Source organism: Equus caballus, chromosome 12, assembly GCF_041296265.1.
Source record: "Equus caballus isolate H_3958 breed thoroughbred chromosome 12, TB-T2T, whole genome shotgun sequence".
Lineage (NCBI taxonomy): Eukaryota > Metazoa > Chordata > Mammalia > Perissodactyla > Equidae > Equus > Equus caballus.
The window spans coordinates 39,711,311-39,730,594 of NC_091695.1; the positions used below are offsets into that span (position 1 = coordinate 39,711,311).

Below are 19,284 nucleotides of genomic sequence, written 5' to 3' on the forward strand. Positions count from 1 at the left end.
TGGGATGGATTATATACCATAAACAGTACCCGTTTTAAGTTCTGAAAAATGTATACACCTGTCCCATGTGTGTATAACTATACCACAACCAAGATCTAAAACATTTCCATCACCCCCAAAAGTTCCTTCATGTGGCTTTGAAGTTAACCCCCCACCACCACCAAATCCCCAGCACCAGGCATCCACTGATCTGCTTCTGTCACTACAGATGAGTTTGCATTCTCTAGAATTTCATAGAAATGCAATCATGCAGAGTGTATTGTTTTGTGTTTGGCTTCTTTCACTCAATCGAGCCTTTTTTGGAGTAATAATCGTCATAACTACTATGAGTGTCTACTGTGTACCCAGTAAGGGTCTAAGAAATTTATGTGATTAACTCACTCAATCTGCACTATAGTCCTATGCGTTAGGTATAATTATTATGCTCATTTCTCAGAAGAGAAAACTAAGGCACAAAAAGGTTAAGTAACTTGCTGGGAGACACTTCTTCCCTCTTTATTTTAAAATAGAAAACTTAAAACCTAGAGATTCAAATATTTCTTGGAATTATACCACCTACCCAACAGCTATCAGGGAAAAGAATTTCAGGAAATCTTAACCAATTAGTCAGCAAATGTTTACTGAGTATTTGTTCTGTCCCATTGCCTCTGCTAAGTATTTTTTTTAACACTTAAGAAAAATTTCCATAAGTGTGCCTGTCTATAGAATGAGGCATAACTGCATTTCATGTTTATTGAGCCAGAATTTTTTAGAAACTCCCCCCTGCCCGCAGGGGGAGCAGCCCGCAGTTTCAGTGGGGGACTTGTTAAACTGTATGCCAGTTAGTAGTCGGGCCCCTCTTGGCTGACAAACCCCCTCTTATTCACACAGGACCCTCATTTGGAGCAGGTTGTTCTGGTCTCCTGCCTTCTCTGAAGGGATCGCTCATCTGCATGAACTGGGAAGAATGGGTTAGGGAATTGAGCAGCTGGTTCTCAGTTTCTTTGCTCTGTACCCAGAGCCTTCCTCCTGAGCCTCTCCCTTCTGATTTCCCAGATGACTGCTATTCAGCACATTGAGCAAGAAGAGAGTAGGGCTGAAAAGAAGGAAGTCAAAGATTTGGGGAGGAAAGGGGGACTTGTAACAGCATACTGTCTACATTGAGCTCTCTTTTCCATTTGCTTTTCCCAGCTGAGGTTGATATGAGCAAACGATATTTCCAGCAGCCTCTGCTATGATCCGCTAGGTTAATTATTTAGGGACTTTGTACAAAAAGCTGACTCCTGGTAGTTATTGAGCTAAGTGGCAATAATTAGCACTCATAACACAGCTTATCTGAGTGTTTGTAATTAACACTATTTACATTGTATTCACATTTCGGTATGGATTTCACTTTTGTTTAAAGCTTGTTCCATAATACTTAGTTTATTAAAAAGTAGTTTATTAGAAACCAACACTGTAAAAGTTGGACTTTTAGATTTGAATGCTGGAACCATTCTTTAAAGACTTACTTATATTGGCGACCGAGTAATGACTTTGCTTTCGCTGGAGTTGCGCAATATTTACACAGAACTTTAGTTCATTTATTCTTCCTAAGTTCAATTTTATAAGCTGTCAAAGAGTCTGAGACAACAGGATTTTTATTTATCTACCCTCTTACAGAACTCCTTGTAATGTAACATCTGTAAGAGAAAAATCTGTGATGAGATCTAGGAATTTTTTGTTTGTTTTGAAGATTTCCGGGTGATTCTGAAGTACAACCAGATTTAGAATCCACTAGCCTAATACCATACCATTTTAATGAATTTTTGTGTGTCATTTGTATGTAGTAAAATGTCCCTTGTTTAGTGTACAGTTCTTTGAATGTGGCAAACAAAAATAGTCACATAACCACCACCACAATCAAAATGTAAAACAGTTCCATTACTCAAAAATTGTCCCATACCCCTTTGAGTCCACACATCCATTCACCTCTAGCCCTTGGCAACAACTCCTGTGTTTTCTGCCCCTATAGTTTTGCCTTTTCCAGAATGTCATAAATGGAATCATACAATATATAGTCTTTAGAGTCTGGATTCTTCACTTAGCATAATGCTTTGGAAGGGTTATCCATGTTGACACAAGTCTTGGTAGTTCGTCGCTTTTTCTTGTTGGGTAGTATTCCATTGTATGCATACACCACCATTTTAGTCATTTACCACCTAAAGGACATGTTCGATTTGGGGCCATTACAAATCACTGTAAACATTTGCATACAGGTTTTTGTATGAACGTGTTTTTATTTCTCTTGGGTGAATACCTTTGGTATGGGATTGCTGGTCATATGGCGAGTGTATATTTAACTTTATTTGAAACTGCCAAACTGTTCCATTCCCACCAGCAATGTATGAAAGTTCTAGTCACTCTGCATCTCCACCAACACTTGGTATTGTCAGTATTTTTCATTTTAGCTGCTCTAATAGGTGTATGGTAGAACTCATGCTAGTGTTAATTTGCATTTCCTTAATGGCAAATGATGTTTATTTTAACAACTTGCAAGTCTTTTGTCAATTCCTTTATAGGTTTTTTTTCATATTACTGAGTTTAAAGAGCTTTTATGTATTCTAGAAATAGGTCTTTTATCAGATACAGGCATACCTCGTTTTATTGTGCCCTGCTTTCTTGCACTTTGCTTTATTGTGCTTCACGGATGTTTTATTTTTTACAATACCTTCTACCAGCAAAAAGATTATAACTTGCTAAAGGCTGAAATGATGGTTAGCATTTTTTAGCAATAAAGTATCTTTTAGTTAAGGTATGTGAGTTGGTTTTTAAGAGATAATGCTATTGCACACTTAATAGATTATAGTGTAAACAAAACTTTTATGTGTACTGGGAAACCAAAAAATTCCTGTGACTTGAATTATTGCAATACTCACTTTCTTGCAGTGGTCTGGAACTGAACCTGCAATATCTCTGAGGTATGCCTGTATGTGATCTGCAGATATTTGCTGCCAGTCTGTGGCTTGTCTTTTCTTTGTCTTAACAATGTCTTTCGAAGAACAGTTCTTAATATTTTTTTATTGAGGTCATATGGCTTTATAATATGTAATTTCAGGTATACATTATTATATATCAGTTTCTGTATAGACTGTATCATACTGACCACCAATAGTCTAGTTTTTATCTGTCACCATACATATGTGCCCCTTTACCCCTTTAGCTCACCACCCCAACGCCCTTCCCCTCTGGAAACCACTAATCTATTCTCTTTGTCCATGTGTTTGTTTATCTTCTCCATATGAATGAAATCATATGGTGTTTGTCTTTGTCTGGCTTATTTCGCTTAACATAATACCCTCAAGGTTCATCCATGTTGTTGCAAATGGCACGATGTTGTCTTTTTTTATGGCTGAGTAGTATTCCATTGTGTGTGTGTGTATGTGTATACATATACCACATCTTTATCCATTCATCAGTTGATGGGCACTTGGGTTGCTGCCACATCTTGGCTATTGTGAATCATGCTGCAATGAACATAGGGGTGCATAGAACTCTTTGTGTTGTTGATTTCATGTTCTTCAGATAAATCTCCACTAGTGGGATAGCTGGATCATATGGTATTTCTATTTTTAACTTTTTGAGAAATCTCCGTCCTGTTTTTTCATAGTGGCTGCACTCGTTTGCATTCCCACCAGCAGTATATGAGGGTTCCCTTTTCTCCACATGCTCTCCAACACTTATTATGTCTCATCTTGTTAATTACAGCCATTCTGATGGTTCCATTACTCAAAAATTCTCCCGTACCCCTTTGAGTCCACACCTCCATTCACCCCTAGACTCTGGCAACAGCTCCTGTGTTTTCTTTCCCTATAGTTTTGCCTTTTGTGAGGTGATACCTCATTTTAGTTTTGATTTGCATTTCCCTGATGATTAGTGATGTTGAACATCTTTTCATGTGCCTGTTGGCCATCTGTATATCTTCTTTGGAAAGATATCTGTTCGTAACCTCTGCCTATTCTTTGATCAGATTGTCTCTCTTTTTGTTGTTGAGTGGTATGAGTTCTTTATATATTTTGGAAATTAACCCCTTGTCAGATATATGATTTGCAAATATTTCCTCCCAGTTGGTGGGTTGTTTTCATTTTGTTCTTTATTTCCTTTGCCTTGCAGAAGCTTTTTAGTGTGATGTGGTCCCATTTGTTAATTTTTTCTTTTGTTTCCCTTGCCTGAGTAGACATGTTATTTGAAAAAAATTCTGGGGCCGGCTCCGTGGCCTAGTGGTTAAGTTTGCGTGCTCAGCTGTGGCGGCCCAGGGTTCGGATCCTGGGCACAGACATGGCACCGCTCGTCAGGCTACATTGAGGTGGCATCCCACATCCCACAACTAGAAGGACCTGCAACTAAGATATACAACTGTGTACAGGGGGGGTTTGGGGAGATAAAGCAGGAAAAAAAAAAGAAAAGAAAATGCTGCTAAGACCGATGTCAAAGAATATACTGCATATGTTTTCTTCTAGGAGTTTTATGGTTTCAGGTCTTTAATCCATTTTGAGGTAATTTTTGTGTGTGGTGTAAACAATGGTCTACTTTCTTTCTTTTGCACGTGGATGTCCAGTTTTCCCAATACCATTTATTGAAGAGACTTTCCTTTCTCCATTGTATGTTCTTGGCTCCTTTGTCAAAGAGTAGCTGTCCAGAGATGTATGGTTTTATTTCTGGGCTTTCAGTTCTGTTCCATTGATCTCTGTGCCTGTTTTGGTGCCAGTACCATGCTATTTTGATTACTATAGCTTTGTAGTATATTTTGAAGTCAGGAATTATGATGCCTCCAGCTTTGTTCTTTTTTCTCAGGATTGCTTTGGCTCTTCAGGGTGTTTTGTTCTTCCATATAAATTTTAGGATTCTTTGTTCTATTTCGATGAAGAATGTCATTGCCATTCTGATAGAGATTGCATTGAATCTGTAGAGTGCTTTAGGTAATTTGGACATTTTAACTATGTTTATTCTTCCAATCCATGATCGTGGAATATCTTTCCATTTCTTTGTGTCTTTTTCAATTTCTTTCAGTAATATCTTATAGTTTTCAGTGTATAGGTCTTTCACCTCCTTGGTTAAATTTATTCCTAGATGTTTATTCTTTTTGTAAATGGGAATATATTCTTCAGTGCTCTTTCTGCTAGTTTGTTATTAGTGTATAGAAATGTGACTGATTTTTGTATGTTCATTTTGTACCCTGCCACTTTGCTGTAGTTGTTGATTATTTCTGATAGCTTTCTGGTGGATTCTGTAGGGTTTTCTATAAATAAAATCATGTCATCAGCAAACAGCAAGAGTTTTACTTCTTATTTTCCAATTTGGATACCTTTTATTTCTTTTTCTTGCCTAATTGCTCTGGCCAAAACCTCCAGTACTATGTTGAATAAGAGTGGCGAGAGTGGGCACCCTTGTCCCCTGTTCCTGTTCCCAGAGGAATGGCTTTCAGTTTTTTACTGTTAAGTATACTGTTGGCTCTGGGTTTGTCACATATGGCCTTTATTATGTTGAAGTGCTTTCCTTGTATACCCATTTTATTGAGAGTTTTTATCATAAATGGATGTTGGATCTCTTCAAATGCTTTTTCTGCATCTATTGAGATGATCATGTGATTTTTATTCCTCATTTTGTTGATGTGGTCTATCACATTGATTGATTTGCAGATGTTGAAACATCCCTGCATCCCTGGTATAAATCCCACCTGACCATACTGTATGATTCCTTTAATATATTGCTGTGTTTGATTTGCCAATATTTTGTTAAGGATTTTTTCATCTGTGTTCATCAACAATATTGAACTGTAATTTTCCTTCTTTGTATTGTCCTTGTCTGGTTTTGGTATCAGGGTTGGCCTCACAGAATGAGTTAAAAAGCATTCCATCTTCTTCAGTTTTTTAGAGTAGTTTGAGAAGCATAATTATTAAATCTTCTTTGAGTGTTTGGTAGAATTCTCCAGAGAAGCCATCTGGTCCTGGACTTTTGTTTTTTGGGGAGGTTTTTGATTACTGTTTCAATCTCTTTACTTGTGATTGGCCTATTCAGATTCTCTATTTTTTCTTGATTCAGTTTTGGAAGGTTGTATGAGTCTAAGAATTTATCCATTTCTTACAGGTTATCCAATTTGTTGGCATATAGTTTTTCATAGTATTCCCTTATAATCCCTGTATTTCTGTGCTACGCATTCTAATTTCTCCTCTTTCATTTCTAATTTTATTTATTTGAGCCTTCTGTCTTTCTTTCTTAGTCTAGCTAAGGGGTTGTCATGTTTGTTTTTCTTCTCAAAGAACCAGCTCTTGGTTTCATTGATCCTTTCTATTGTTTCTTTAGTCTCTATTTCATGTATTTGTGCTCTAGTTTTTATCATTCACTTACATCTGCTGATTTTGGGCTTTGTTCTTCTTTTTCTAATTCTGTTAGGTGTAGTTTAAGATTACTTATTTGAAACTTTTCTTCTTTGTTGAGATAGACCTGTATTGCTATAAATTTCCCTCTTAGGACTGCTTTTGCTGCATCGCATAAGAGTTGGTGTGTTGTGTTTTCATTTTCATTTGTCTCTAGATATTTTTTGATTTCTCCTTTGATTTCTTCATTGATCCAGTGGTTGTTCAGTAGCATGTTGTTTAGTCTCCACATATTTGTGACTTTCCTAGCCGTTTTCTTGTAGTTGAGTTCTAGTTTCATAGCACTGCGGTGGGAAAAGATGCTTGATATGATTTCAGTCTTATTAAATTTATTGAGACTTGCCTTTTTTTTTGTCGGGCCTGAACCATATCTATGTGGTGGTGTCAAAAATTTCCCCTTTTGTTGTCACCTTTGTTCTCTTCTTCCATGGTGATTTCTTAAGCCTGTAGAAGGAAATCTTTTACTGGGTTAGCAGAGTTAATAGAAAGTAGCAGGCATTCTCGAGGCTGTACAACATATCCACCTTGATAATGTCTTTGCTTATCATTTAAGTAAGACCCAGCTGTAAACCAAATTAGATAATAGAATGCAGTCATGGTCAGTTTCTTCTGGTGGTGCTGGAAGCAAGGTAGCAGGGTTAAGATAGTGAATAATATTTATCTACACAATATAACCTAAGATGGTTTATCATTTACTTGACAATGCTTCCCATGCAATTTACCATACCAGACAAGCTTAATTAGTTAAGTATCTCCTTCTCTGTAAAAAGAGAGCAAATTTCTTTGAGAAGTCCCAGGGGCCCTCTGAAAATTTTCAAAGGAAAAAAAAAAAGAAAGACTTTTGAAAAATTTAAAATTCACTTAGGTTATGAATTGGGGGGAAAGCTGTCAAAAATATCAAAAGATTTTAAAACACTTGGTCAAACAAGATCAAGTGTTTGCTGATCTTGTGTCACCATGAAACAGTGGTCACTGTGAAAAAATGCTTATTCATTTAACCAAAGTGAGACTCACTCAAAAGTAAAGAAAACCTTTTATAATCTCTTTATCAAGAGCAAACTAAAAGTCCAGGAAAATTATCCTTTTAAGAAAGAGAAAAACAAATTCTAATTTTTGTACCAGCTTACTTTTGGTATTAAAACTCATTCACTTAATTAAATTTATTTCAATCCTGGCCAACTTGACCATGCACAAAACTCTTTCCTCAGCATTTTTTTATCCACAAATCTTCTGTAACTTTTTTACATTCAGAATTTATCCCATGCCTTCTTTCCTTCATAGTACTTTAGGACAAATTTATCTTTCTTAATAAAACAAAAATATTTACATTTTTACTACCTTCTTTACTGAAAGCAAGCATCTTACTTTCCCTGAATACAAGGATATTTTCCTTATTAAATTTTAGTAGCTTTAGTCACATATATTAATTAGAATTTTTAACCCTTAGAGACCTTAATTTTTAGTGAAAACTAAGAAGTAAGCAATTATAAACTGTCTTTTACATTAGCATTCTGTGGCTAGGCAAATTTGTAAATACTTTTTATAATTTCTAGAAACATGCTACTTCCTAGTACAATTTTTAAATAAAATAGAAACTTGTTTAATGTTAGACCGGAACATTTCTTTAATTTCTCTTTAATAAGAAGCCAAAAGTAGATAAAACTATACCTAATCATTAACATTTAATATTTTATCTTGCATGGGAATGTCCTAGATACTCAATAAATTTTATCATTGAACTCAATTAGCAAAACTCTAAGGTTTCAAATTACCAAAAGGTTTTGAAATTAAGTACAGGGGACGGCCCTGTGGCTGAGTGGTTAAGTTTGCGCACTCCACCTCAGCCACCCAGGGTTTCATGGTTTGGATCCTGGGCGCGGACGTGGCACCACTCGTCAGGCCATGCAGAGGCGGCATCCCACATATCACAACTAGAAGGACCTACAACTAGAATATACAACTATGTACTGGGGGGCTTTGGGGAGAAGAATTAAAAAAAAAAAGGTTGGCAACAGATGTTAGCTCAGATGCCAATCTTTAAAAAAAAACAAAAAAGTACATACACCATAACATGTAACTACTATTAAAAAGTTCACCTAACATTTTTATTTGTTTCACATCTATTTAGTTTACTTGTTCCCATGCTGATGACTCTGAAAACATGTTTATGTTAATCAAACCAACAAACTTACATAAGCTTTCACTTGCCAAAGATGGTTTTATATTATTCTAACTTGAAACACATTTGGGTTAGTTTCCATTACATTTATATAAGTGCTTACTTGAAGCCAATTAAATAGAGCTCTTTAAAAATTATACCGTCTGGAGGTGAAAATATCACACACATATAACATACATATAGACAAACATACGCAGAGACTCCACAGCAGTTGTTTAAAATTACTGCCATGAGTCAGATGCAATAATATAAGGTCTCACTAGTTATGAAAGAATAATGAAATTCAAGTTTTGTTTTAAGCTTTTTCTACTAATGTTTGTGGAGAAGACACTCAAGATGCTAGATTTTGGGCGAGGGGGCTCTTATAGCTTTTTTTCTTGCCATTTTTCCTTTTTTTTTCCTTCAGTCTTAGGAATTGGTGATGGGCTGGGTGACAGTTCCTGGAGAGGTGGGGCAATAAGACTTTTTGAGATAAAGGAAATAGGTGGGATCTGAACTGCCTCTAGAGCTCCTTTCCAATTTTGCCAGTGTTTTAGGTTGATCAGCTTCCAGTTTGGCTGGATTTCTGATTGTAAGTTACTAATTCTTTCAAATATCTTGTCAGCTTTCACCTGGGACAAACAGTAACAACATGGCAGTATTGAACAATTCCAGTAATCTTTTTTTTTATTGCTGTAACATTGGATTATAACATTATATAGCTTTCAGATGTACATCTTAATATATTTGGAATCTGTGTAGATTACATCATGTTCACCGCCCAAAAACTAATTATAGTCCAGCACCACACATGGGAGCCTAATCACCCCTTTTGCCCTCCCCCCCTTCCCCTGTGTAACCACCAGTACAGTCTCTGTTGCTATGTTTTTGTTTGTCGTTGTTTTTATCTCCAGTAATCTTTAGTGTAGCAGTTTCCCAGGAAGTCTCTGAGCCTCATTAACTCTGGTAGTAGATCCTGGGGATGTCTGTAAAGCCATTACCTAATATATTTTCCTTTAGGTACCTTTTATAACTTAACTTTCTATTAACAAAACTTTCAATAAGGTTATTTTGGAATTTTGAAGTCTTTGCCTTTAAGTGCACTCCTTAAATAATCTTATCTAATCAGAACATTCTTTCTAGTGGCCAGTGTACTTCCCCTGAGGCTGGCAGCAGTTTGGTAGGACCCTTACCCTCGAATGGAATGCAACCTACATTTCTGTCTGACTATCTCTGACCGAAAAATGGGGTGCAACCACATTTTTATCTGACCATATTTTGGGACCCCAACCTGACATTTTTATGCTAAGCCCTCAGGACACAGAGCAAGCTTGGTAAGCTTTGGCTTTGTTTTCATTCTTTGTAAATATTTACAGCTTCCAGAACCTTTAGTTTGAGCAGTTGTGCTGGAAGTGGGCAAGCTCGTCTCTAAAAGTTTCTCTGTTACCTTGCTCTTAAAAAGGAGCCCCACAGTGGCCACTGTAATTTTTAATTATCCTGGGTTATCTCATCAGTTGTTTACAGGTATTCTCATTTCATTGAGCACTTGCGACTTTCAGCATGAAGCCATCCAGAGTTCTGAGGGGAGGCTGCCCTTTCAGGAACTGGTCGTCTTTTAGAAGCTCAATTTCCCATTTTTCTTTTAGTTTTATTTTAATATAAAGTCTGAACATTTCTAGGAACAGTGTAGTGGGTTGTAAATGTGCTTCTTGTGAGTGTTACTCCCTAAAGAAAGGTCCTAAACTCTCTTAGATGCTTCACTTTGTCCTGCCTGCAGTCTAAAACTACCATGGGAGCTCAGAACACGTGGGCGACCAAACCTCATAGTGCGTCCCTGGACAAGCTGTCAGTTAATTAAAGTGAAGGATCACTGTGGAATTCCCTATGAGACTGCTGCTCATCTCAAGGCTCAACCTCAGACACTCCCATCTGGTTCTCAGTCGCTTGAGAACACCTTATGGCTGGGAGGAGCTGGTGTCCCGTCTCTTCAGAGCTGAACAAGTTCAGACTCTCATTTCTCTATCAAGCAGTTTGTTCAGACTTTATAAACACAAATCCTTCCAATTTAAAGCCAAATTACAAAGGTCAGCCTGCCCCGTTCACTCCAAAGTTCCCCCTAGGCTCCTCTGGCCTAGGAAATTCTTCCTAGGTTTCTCTTTCCTAGCGATTTCCCCCTCAGGTTCCTCTTACCTCGGGTGTGTAGTGGTACCCCCTAAAGACACCTAGACCAGAACTTTGAAACTGCTACCATCAGTATAAACTCTGGACCACCAACTTAAAAGAAGGAGGTTCCTGTTTCAGGAGAACTCACTGGGGTTACCTGAAGAATGCAGTGATCTGGGGGGTGCTCAAAGGGCCCCTCTTGGTACAGAACGCTGGTTCAGTGTAGATTCCAGGTGGTCTCCAGTGGGTTTCTCTGAAATCCTGCTGTGACTGTGCCAAGAAATGTCCATACAAATAATCCATAGTCAATCTGTAAATCAAAATTGGAATGAGTTTATTATGAGCCAAGTTTGAGGACTATAGCCCAGGGCCTTCTTTCCCCAAGGAAGGAAGGGCACTGAAGAAGTGGGGTGTACAGAGTGGTTACATACCATCTTGAAAGAAAGACTATACATCACATGTGATAGGAATGCTTGTGGAATGTCAGGAGATGCTTAGCTGGTGCAGCAGGTTGGTGATTAATCCTTTATCTCCAGGAAGAGATGCTTATCCTTAGAGAAATGCCGACATGGGGGTAAGCTACATCCCTATCCTTAAGGGCATCATTCGTGTCTTTGGGACATAGTAAATGTTTAAAGCAGATGTACAACACATGCTCAACAGGCCACTTCAGGCCCTTTTGGAAAAACAAGGTCAGGCCGAATTAGTTTTAAATCAAATGGCTTCGTCATATACTCCAATATATACTATTGCTTTTCATTTATTTGTCAAAAATTTTTAATTAAGAAATCAGTTTCTTTAATAGGTATGAGACTATTCAGGTTATCTGTTTCTTCTTTGAACTTCAAAGAACTAACTTTTGGTTTGGGGAGGGTTTGTGGATTTTCTTGTTTTTTTCTTTTACTGTTTTTCTGTTTTGCTGTTTTCTGTTTTGAATTTCATTGATTTATCTTTATCTCCTTTCTTTAGCTTGCTTTGGGAATAATTTGCTTTTCATTTTCTTGGTAGATCATTAATTTGAGATTGTTCTTTTCTAATTCAAGGATTTAATGCTTTAAATTTTACTCTTAAGTATTGCTTTGGTTGCATCCAAGTTTTTACATGGTGTCTTCTAATTTCCCTTGTGAGTTTCTCTTTAAAGCATGGGTTATTTACAAGTGTGATACCAGATTTCCAAATATCTGTGGATTTTCCAAATAGTCCTGATTTTTAATTTAATTCTGTTATGATCAAAAAACATATTTTGTGTGATTTACATTCTTTTAAACTTTGTAAGCTTTGTTTTTTGGCCCAGAATATGATGTATCTTGGTAAATATCATATTTGCACTTAGAAAGAATCTATATTCTGCTATTGTTGGATGGAAAGTTCTGTAAGTCTCAATAAGGTCAAGTTGGTTGATAATGTTCTTTGGATCTTCTCTATCTGGATTTTCTGTCTATTTCTATTGATTACCGAGAGAGGAGTGTCTTTAACTGTAATTATGGATTTGTCTATTTCTTCTTTGTGTTTGTTTAGTTTTTGCTTTATGTATTCTGAAACTTGTTTGGTGCATGGATTGTTGTCTTCTTGGTAAATTGATCCCTTTGTTAGTACTTAAGGAATGTTAAATAACAAGGACATTATTCTGCAGTATGCTTTGCCCAATATTAATATTGCTACTCCAGCTTTCATTTGATTCATTTTGGTATGGTAGAACTTTTCTGTTCTTTTTCTTTAACCTATTTGTGTCTTTACATTTCTTTTTTTGTTTGTTTTTTGAGGAAGATTAGCCCTGAGCTAACATCTGCCAATCCTCCTCTTTTTGCTGAGGAAGACTGGCCCTGAGCTAACATCCAAGCCCATCTTCCTCTACTTTACATGTGAGACGCCTACCACAGCATGGCTTTTGCCAAGCAGTGCCATGTCCACATCTGAGATCTGAACCAGTGAACCCCAGGCTGCCAGGAAGTGGAACGTGTGAACTTAACCACTGTGCCACCTGGCCAGCCCCTGTGTCTTTACATTTCAAGTGGATTTCTTATAGGCAGCATATGATTGTGTCTTATCCTTTTATGCAACTTTACAATCTCTGCTTTTTATTGAGGTATTTAGACCATTTACATTTAATGTGATTACTGATATGGCTAGGTATAAATCTTTCATCTTGCTATTCATTTTCTATTTGTCCAATATATTCATTGTTCATTTTTTCTTCTTTTTATGTCTTTTTCTGCATTTTTTAGAATAATTGAAGGTCATTTATGATTTCATCTTACCTCCTTTGTTGGCCTACTAACTAAACATTTTTTTTAAGGAGTGTCTTAGGGTTTGTAGTACACATCCTTCACTTATCACCATCTATCTTCAAGTACTATAGCACTCCATGTGTAGTGCTTATGACACTGTAACTGCATACTTCTGTTTCCCCTTTCATAACCTTTATGCTCTTGTTGTCATGTATTTTACTTCTGTGTGTATTATCAATTGTCCAATACATCCTTATTATTTTTCCTTTAAACAGTTATATTTTAAAGATGTTATAAAAATAAAGGGAAAAAATATTTCTGCTTATCCACATATTAGCTATTTCTAGTACTCTTCATTCCTTTGTGTGGATCCTGATTGCTATCTGCTATCATTTTCCTTCTGCCTGAAAAACTTCCTTTAACATTTCTTGTATTGCATATCTGATATTGATCCATTCTTTCAGCTTTTATATGTCTGAAATGTCTTTGTTTTCGGTTTTGTATTTTGTTTTTTAATTTGAGGAAGATTGTCGCTAAGCTAGCATCTGTGCCAGCCTTCCTCTATTTTGTTTGAGGAATGCCTCCAGAGCACGGCTTGATGAGCAGTGTGTACATCTGCACCTGGGATCAAAACCTGCAAACCCTGGGCCACCAAAGCAGAATGTGTGAACTTACCGCTATGCCACCAGGCTAGCCCCTTTGTTCTCAGTTTTTGAAAGATACTTTTGCTGGGTATAGAATTCCAACTTCACAGCTTTTTTCTTTCAGGTCTTTAAAGATGTTGCTCCATGGCCTTCCTGGCTTACATCATTTCTGACAGAAATATGCTATCAATCTTATTGTTTTTCCTTTCTACCTGATAGTGTGCCTGGATGTAGTTGTCTTCATATTTCTTTTGCTTGGAGTTATGAGCTTCTCAGATCTGTGACTTTATAGTTTTCATAAAATTTAAAAATTTTTATCCATTATTTCCTTAAATATTTTTTTTGTTCCTCTGCCTCACCTCTCCTTTTGGGAACTCCAATTATACAGACATTGGGCTTCCTGAAATTGTCCCTGAGTTCAGTGATGCTCTGCTCTTTTTTTTTTTCTTCTTCTTCTTCTTTTCTTTTCAGTTTTAATGTTTTTCATTTTGGGTAGTTTCTATTGCTGTATCTTAAAGTTTGTAAATCTTTTCTACTGCAGTGTCTGATCTGGTGTTAATACTATCCAGTGAATATTCATTTCAGACTTCTTTTCTTTCGTCTCTTGAAGTTCTGTTTGGGTCCTTTTATATTTTCCTCCACATTCTGGTATATATGGAATATAGTTGTAACAGCTGTTTTAGCATCTTTGTCTACTGCTTCTATCATTTGTGTCATTTCTGGGTCTGTTACTGTCAGTTGAGTGTTTTTCTCTTCATTATGGGTCACGTTTTCCTGTTTCTTTGTGTGCCTGGTAATTTCTTATTGGATAATTCACACACATTGTGAATTTTACCTTGTTAGGTGCTGGATATTTTTATAATCCTTTAAATATTCTTGAGCTTTGTTCTTATCCCATTTTTCAGATGAGGCAACAGGCACAAAGAGGCTAAGAATAGCTAGACTTATAGACATTATCTAGGCAGAGAAAGCTGGAGAAAGAGTGCTAGTGATAAAGAGAACAGAATGTGCAAGAGTGAAGAGGAATGACACAGTAATGAGAGCTTATGGCACTTTCAGAGAAACCTAGTATTTCAGTAAAGCATAGCCAAGGAGAGGAGATGTGGCTAGAAAAGTAAGTCAGAGGCCAGATCAGAAAGCGCTTCATACTTTTTATTGTGTGGGTCATGGGGTGCCAAGTCAGATTTGTGTTTTAAAATTTTTTCCTCTGGTAATGGGGTAGAGGATGAATTGAAGTAGGCAGCCTAGAGGAAACTAAACCCATTTCTAAATTCATAACTCTTCTTTTTCAACTTCTTTTTGGTTTTAGGTTGTGGATCTGTCTTGAACGTAAATGGGGAAGTTGAAATGGATGCCAGTATCATGAATGGAAAAGACCTGTCTGCAGGAGCCGTGTCTGCAGTCCGCTGTGTAGCAAATCCCATTAAACTTGCGCGGCTTGTTATGGAAAAGGTATATGTGATAATAAAGCATCCTTCTCCTACAGAATTGTTACTTGTGTACTCTGGTGACTAAAAGGGGTCTGACTGTAGGAACTACTTACGATCACTGTTGTCCTAAAATTATATAAAAGAATGGAAGCTGTGTTATTTAAGTTTCTCAACTAAGCCAAGATTCTGACTCTGTTGACAACGTAGTTTGAATAGTAATCATTTAACCAGTGATTACTTTGTTTTCATGCTATCTTCCTGTATTTTCTTCAGCCTTCTCTCCACACGTATAACACACACGAACTCAACACACCCACTGTTCAATAGCATGTGTCAAATAAAAATGGATTAAGTTCGCTAAATTTAAGATTGTACGTAAGTCACATTCCTAGTAATATTCCACCATTTTTGAGTTTTTTTCAAAATACAAAAGCACAGCGGACCAGGATCTTTCCAGCATCGAGAAAAGCAAGCCAGTGGAATCTGCATTTTTGACGCTTTGTACCCAGAGAGAAGTAATTATTTCTACACAGTTCAAACAGATTTTAACTTTTTCAAAAAACTAACTATTTTCCCTTTCTTTCTGGCTCTAGACACCTCACTGCTTTCTGACTGACCAAGGTGCAGCAAAATTTGCAGCAGCCATGGGGGTTCCAGAGGTTCCTGGAAAGCAGTTGGTAACAGAAAGAAACATAAAGCGCCTTGAAAAGGAGAAGCATGAGAAAGATGCTCAGAAATTAGACTGTCAAAAGTAAGTGTCATCTGCGGCTCCTGTGTTTGGGATTTATTCAAGTGTGAAAGTTTGACAGATATCTGGTTATATACATTTCTTAAGTAAATCTAATATCACTTGGTAGTTTCAGTTTTCATACAAAATAATTCACACTAAATAATGGAAAAACTGCTCTTTTCTTAAATTTAACCTCATTTATTACTCCTGTGACTAGCAACTTGAATTAGGCTAACAGAGTTTCTCTCCTACGTAAATTAATAAGAGAATGCCTTGTGTTAATGTGTTAACTATCTGGACGCTTCTTGATCAGTTTGTTGTCTTAAGTACAGGAGTCCCCCTTATCCACAGTTTCACTGTCAGTGGTGTCAGTTATCCCTAGTCAATTGCAGTCTGAAAATATTAAATGGAAAATTCCAGAAATAAACCATTCATAAGTTTTAAATTGCACGCCAGTCTGAGTAGTGTGAGGAATCTCTCGCCCTCCCACTCTGTCCTGCGGAGAGGTGAATCATCCCTTTGTTGATCGTATCCGCGCTGTGTATGCTCCCCGCTCATTAGTCACCTAGTAGCTGTCTCGGTTGTCAGAGCGACAATCATGATATCACAGTGCTTGTGTGCAAGTAACCCTTATTTTACTTAATAATGGCCCCAAAGCCAACTTTATTATTAGTTATTGTTGTGGATCTTTTACTGTAACTAATTTATACATTAGACTTTATCAAACATAGTATATATATGGTTTGGTACTGTCCAAAGTTTCAGGCATCCACTGGGGGTCTTGGAATGTATCCCCCTCAGATCAGGGGGACTACTGTAGACTAAACAGGTTCTCTGTGGTCTAGTGTACCCTGTGAACTTACTTAAGCACTCTTTCGTAGTGCAGAGAAATCAGTAAACTCTGATAAGTTTGAGTTAATTATATGTTCTGAATTACAGTTTTCTTTGTTAGAGATTTCAGAATCCCAAATAAAAGCCCCCTTATTTAAAGAAAATTTGAATATGGCCTAGGAGTTTATAATGGAATATAATCTGTTGACTCTGTGCACTTTTTTAGATTTGTAATTTAACCAGAGATACACTTTAGTATCACCTGGGGAGCTTTTTTAAAATATACATGTCTGAGCCCTTCCCCAGGGAATTTAATAGGTATGAGGTAGAGAGACTAGGCCGCTGTATTAGGAAAAAGTTTCCCAGGTAATTCTGATGTGTCCCCGGGTTGAGAATCTGTTTTACCAGATTGGCCATGTGTTGATGGCTTTTGATAACCTTACCAAGTGTGCTGTTGTACCTGTGGGCTAGAGTCACAGGAACGGGGTTGCTTCATCAATGGTTCAGGTACATTTTCATAGATGTTGCCACATTGCTTTCCAAAAATTCTGCAACAACACATCTCCACCAGCCAGTGCTACTTTTACATTTAAGCAAGAGGGGCTCCTTCCCTGGGCCCTGCACTTTAGAAGGCCCTCGTATCACAAATACACAAAACAGTTGGTTTATTACAGATACATGCGGCATCTCTGTGACTCAGCAGTCGCACAGCATCACCCATAACCCTCATGATCTGCCCTTGTGACTAACATCATTCAGCCCCCAGCAAAACGCTTCTCTGCGTCTCTTGCTCTGTCTTGGAAGCAAAGCCACCTAAGTCTAAAGGTTTATGGATTGTGCCCCTGCTGACATCAGAAATGGACACTGCTTTGGAACGTGGGGAAGAATTGAACAGCACAAGGACTTAGGTAAGAGAAAAAGACAAATTAACTTGTCAAATAAATTCTTGCATAATGAAGTGTCGTTTCCCAGTCTTGCCCAGTGCCCATTTTCTCTACATGTTTCAATTTATGGTTCTGGAGGTGTTTGTGGAATAGTACAGTATCTGGAAGACTTGCACGTGAGGGCGGATGCCTGTTACTCTTGAATTTGTGTATGTGTAGGTCTAGACTGGCACTGTCCAATAGAAATGCGAGAGCCACAGAGGCAATCTGCAGTTTTCCAGTCGCCACATTTAAAAAAAATAAACAGGTGAGATTAATATTAAGTTTAACCCAGTATACCCGAAATATTGTCATTTCAACATGTAATCAATATAAATCAATGTAAATCCAGTATAAAATTTGATAAAATTTGATATTAAATATTCAAAATCTGATGTGTGATTTACACTTCCGGCGCATCTCGCTGCGGACTGCCCACGTTTCCAGTGCTCAGGAGACCCATGTAGTTAGTGGCTGCTGTATTGGACAGCACAGGTCTAGATAGAACCTGCGTGCAGCACCAACTCTTTGTATCAGCAGCTAAATGAACACTGAATATTAGAGTTGTGAATGGTTTTATTCTTACAAGAATATTTAGAAGATTTAGTTAAATTTTCAATAATGTTAAAAATTTCAGCTTTTAAATAATTTTGATTTAAAATGTTAATTCATTAATTATAATTCATATTTTGATTTTAATATTAATAATTTTGTATAATTTAGAAAAAACTAACTGTGAAATTATATCTGAAAATTGCTTTTTTTAATTTGCTCTCAATTTTGGTGAAAATATGTTCTAATTTTGTACACTTTCAATATAATTCCATTTTACTTTTTAATCCCTAGATTGTTGAAAATGAGTGTAAGTCAAGATTTTGATAGAAAAAGAATACTTAAGAGGAACTCACAAAAGAAGAAAAAGCTGAAAGGAAAAAAGAAGCAAAAAATCTTCAAAGAAATGGTCTGCTTTCATTTGTAAAAACAAAACAGTAAAAGAAAGCAGTCTATGGGGCCGGCCCCGTGGCTGAGTGGTTAAGTTTGAGCGCTCTGCCTTGGGGGCCCAGGGTTTTACTGGTTCGAATCCTGAGTGTGGACACGGCACTGCTCGTCAAGCCATGCTGAGGCGGCATCCCACATGCCACAACCAGAAGGACCAACAGCTAAAAATACACAACTCTGTACCGGGGGGCTTTGGGAAAAAAAGGAAAAATAAAGTAAATAAATAAATAAAAGTAAGCAGTCTTCTTCCAGGATGATTCACATAAAATTCACAGACAGGACATTACAAATTATTTGGTCAATGAAGATTTAATTGTTTATCAAAACAATGAAAATTGTTGAGGCTGTTATTCCTATCAAGTCCATAACTTGAACAGTTCAGATGAAATCACTGCAGCTTCGTGTTCTTTAGTAAAGGAGACTTCGTTGAGAATGATGAAGAGTCACACACACAGTTAGCGTTGGAGGGAAAAGACTGAATAAACAACAAATGATGCTGGAAAAAGCCAAGATAGAAAACATCAACGTAATGTTCTTGAAAGAATAATACAATGTGTCCAATATTTAGCCACGCCTAACGATGCTTTTCATAGCACCACCAACACAGTGTTTACAGAAAACAGCAGAAAATTTCTAGGTTTTGTAAAAATTATTTCAAAATTTGATAAAATGCCAAACATGTAGTTAGGACCAAAAATATTGAAACTAATGATCATTATCTAGGGTAGAGAATTCAAACAGATTTATTTAATTAAAGCGAGAGATAAGATAATATATAATTTT

General features: G+C 37.0%; 2 protein-coding genes across 3 annotated transcripts in view; one reads left to right on the forward strand and one right to left on the reverse strand.

Annotated features, from left to right (window-relative positions):
- Positions 1-19,284, forward strand: part of ASRGL1 (asparaginase and isoaspartyl peptidase 1) — a 28,159-nt gene that overhangs the window by 1,272 nt on the left and 7,603 nt on the right. For both annotated transcript variants that reach the window (XM_023654226.2, XM_023654225.2), the window contains exons 3-4: positions 14,898-15,040; positions 15,612-15,769. In XM_023654226.2, the coding sequence (XP_023509994.1) occupies positions 14,898-15,040; positions 15,612-15,769 (301 nt within the window). The remainder of the gene's footprint in view (positions 1-14,897; positions 15,041-15,611; positions 15,770-19,284) is intronic.
- AHNAK (AHNAK nucleoprotein) overlaps positions 18,792-19,284 on the reverse strand; it is a 138,996-nt gene continuing 138,503 nt past the window's right edge. The window contains exon 7 of the mRNA XM_070230008.1: positions 18,792-18,997. The gene's annotated coding sequence lies outside the window, so the exon portion shown is untranslated. The remainder of the gene's footprint in view (positions 18,998-19,284) is intronic.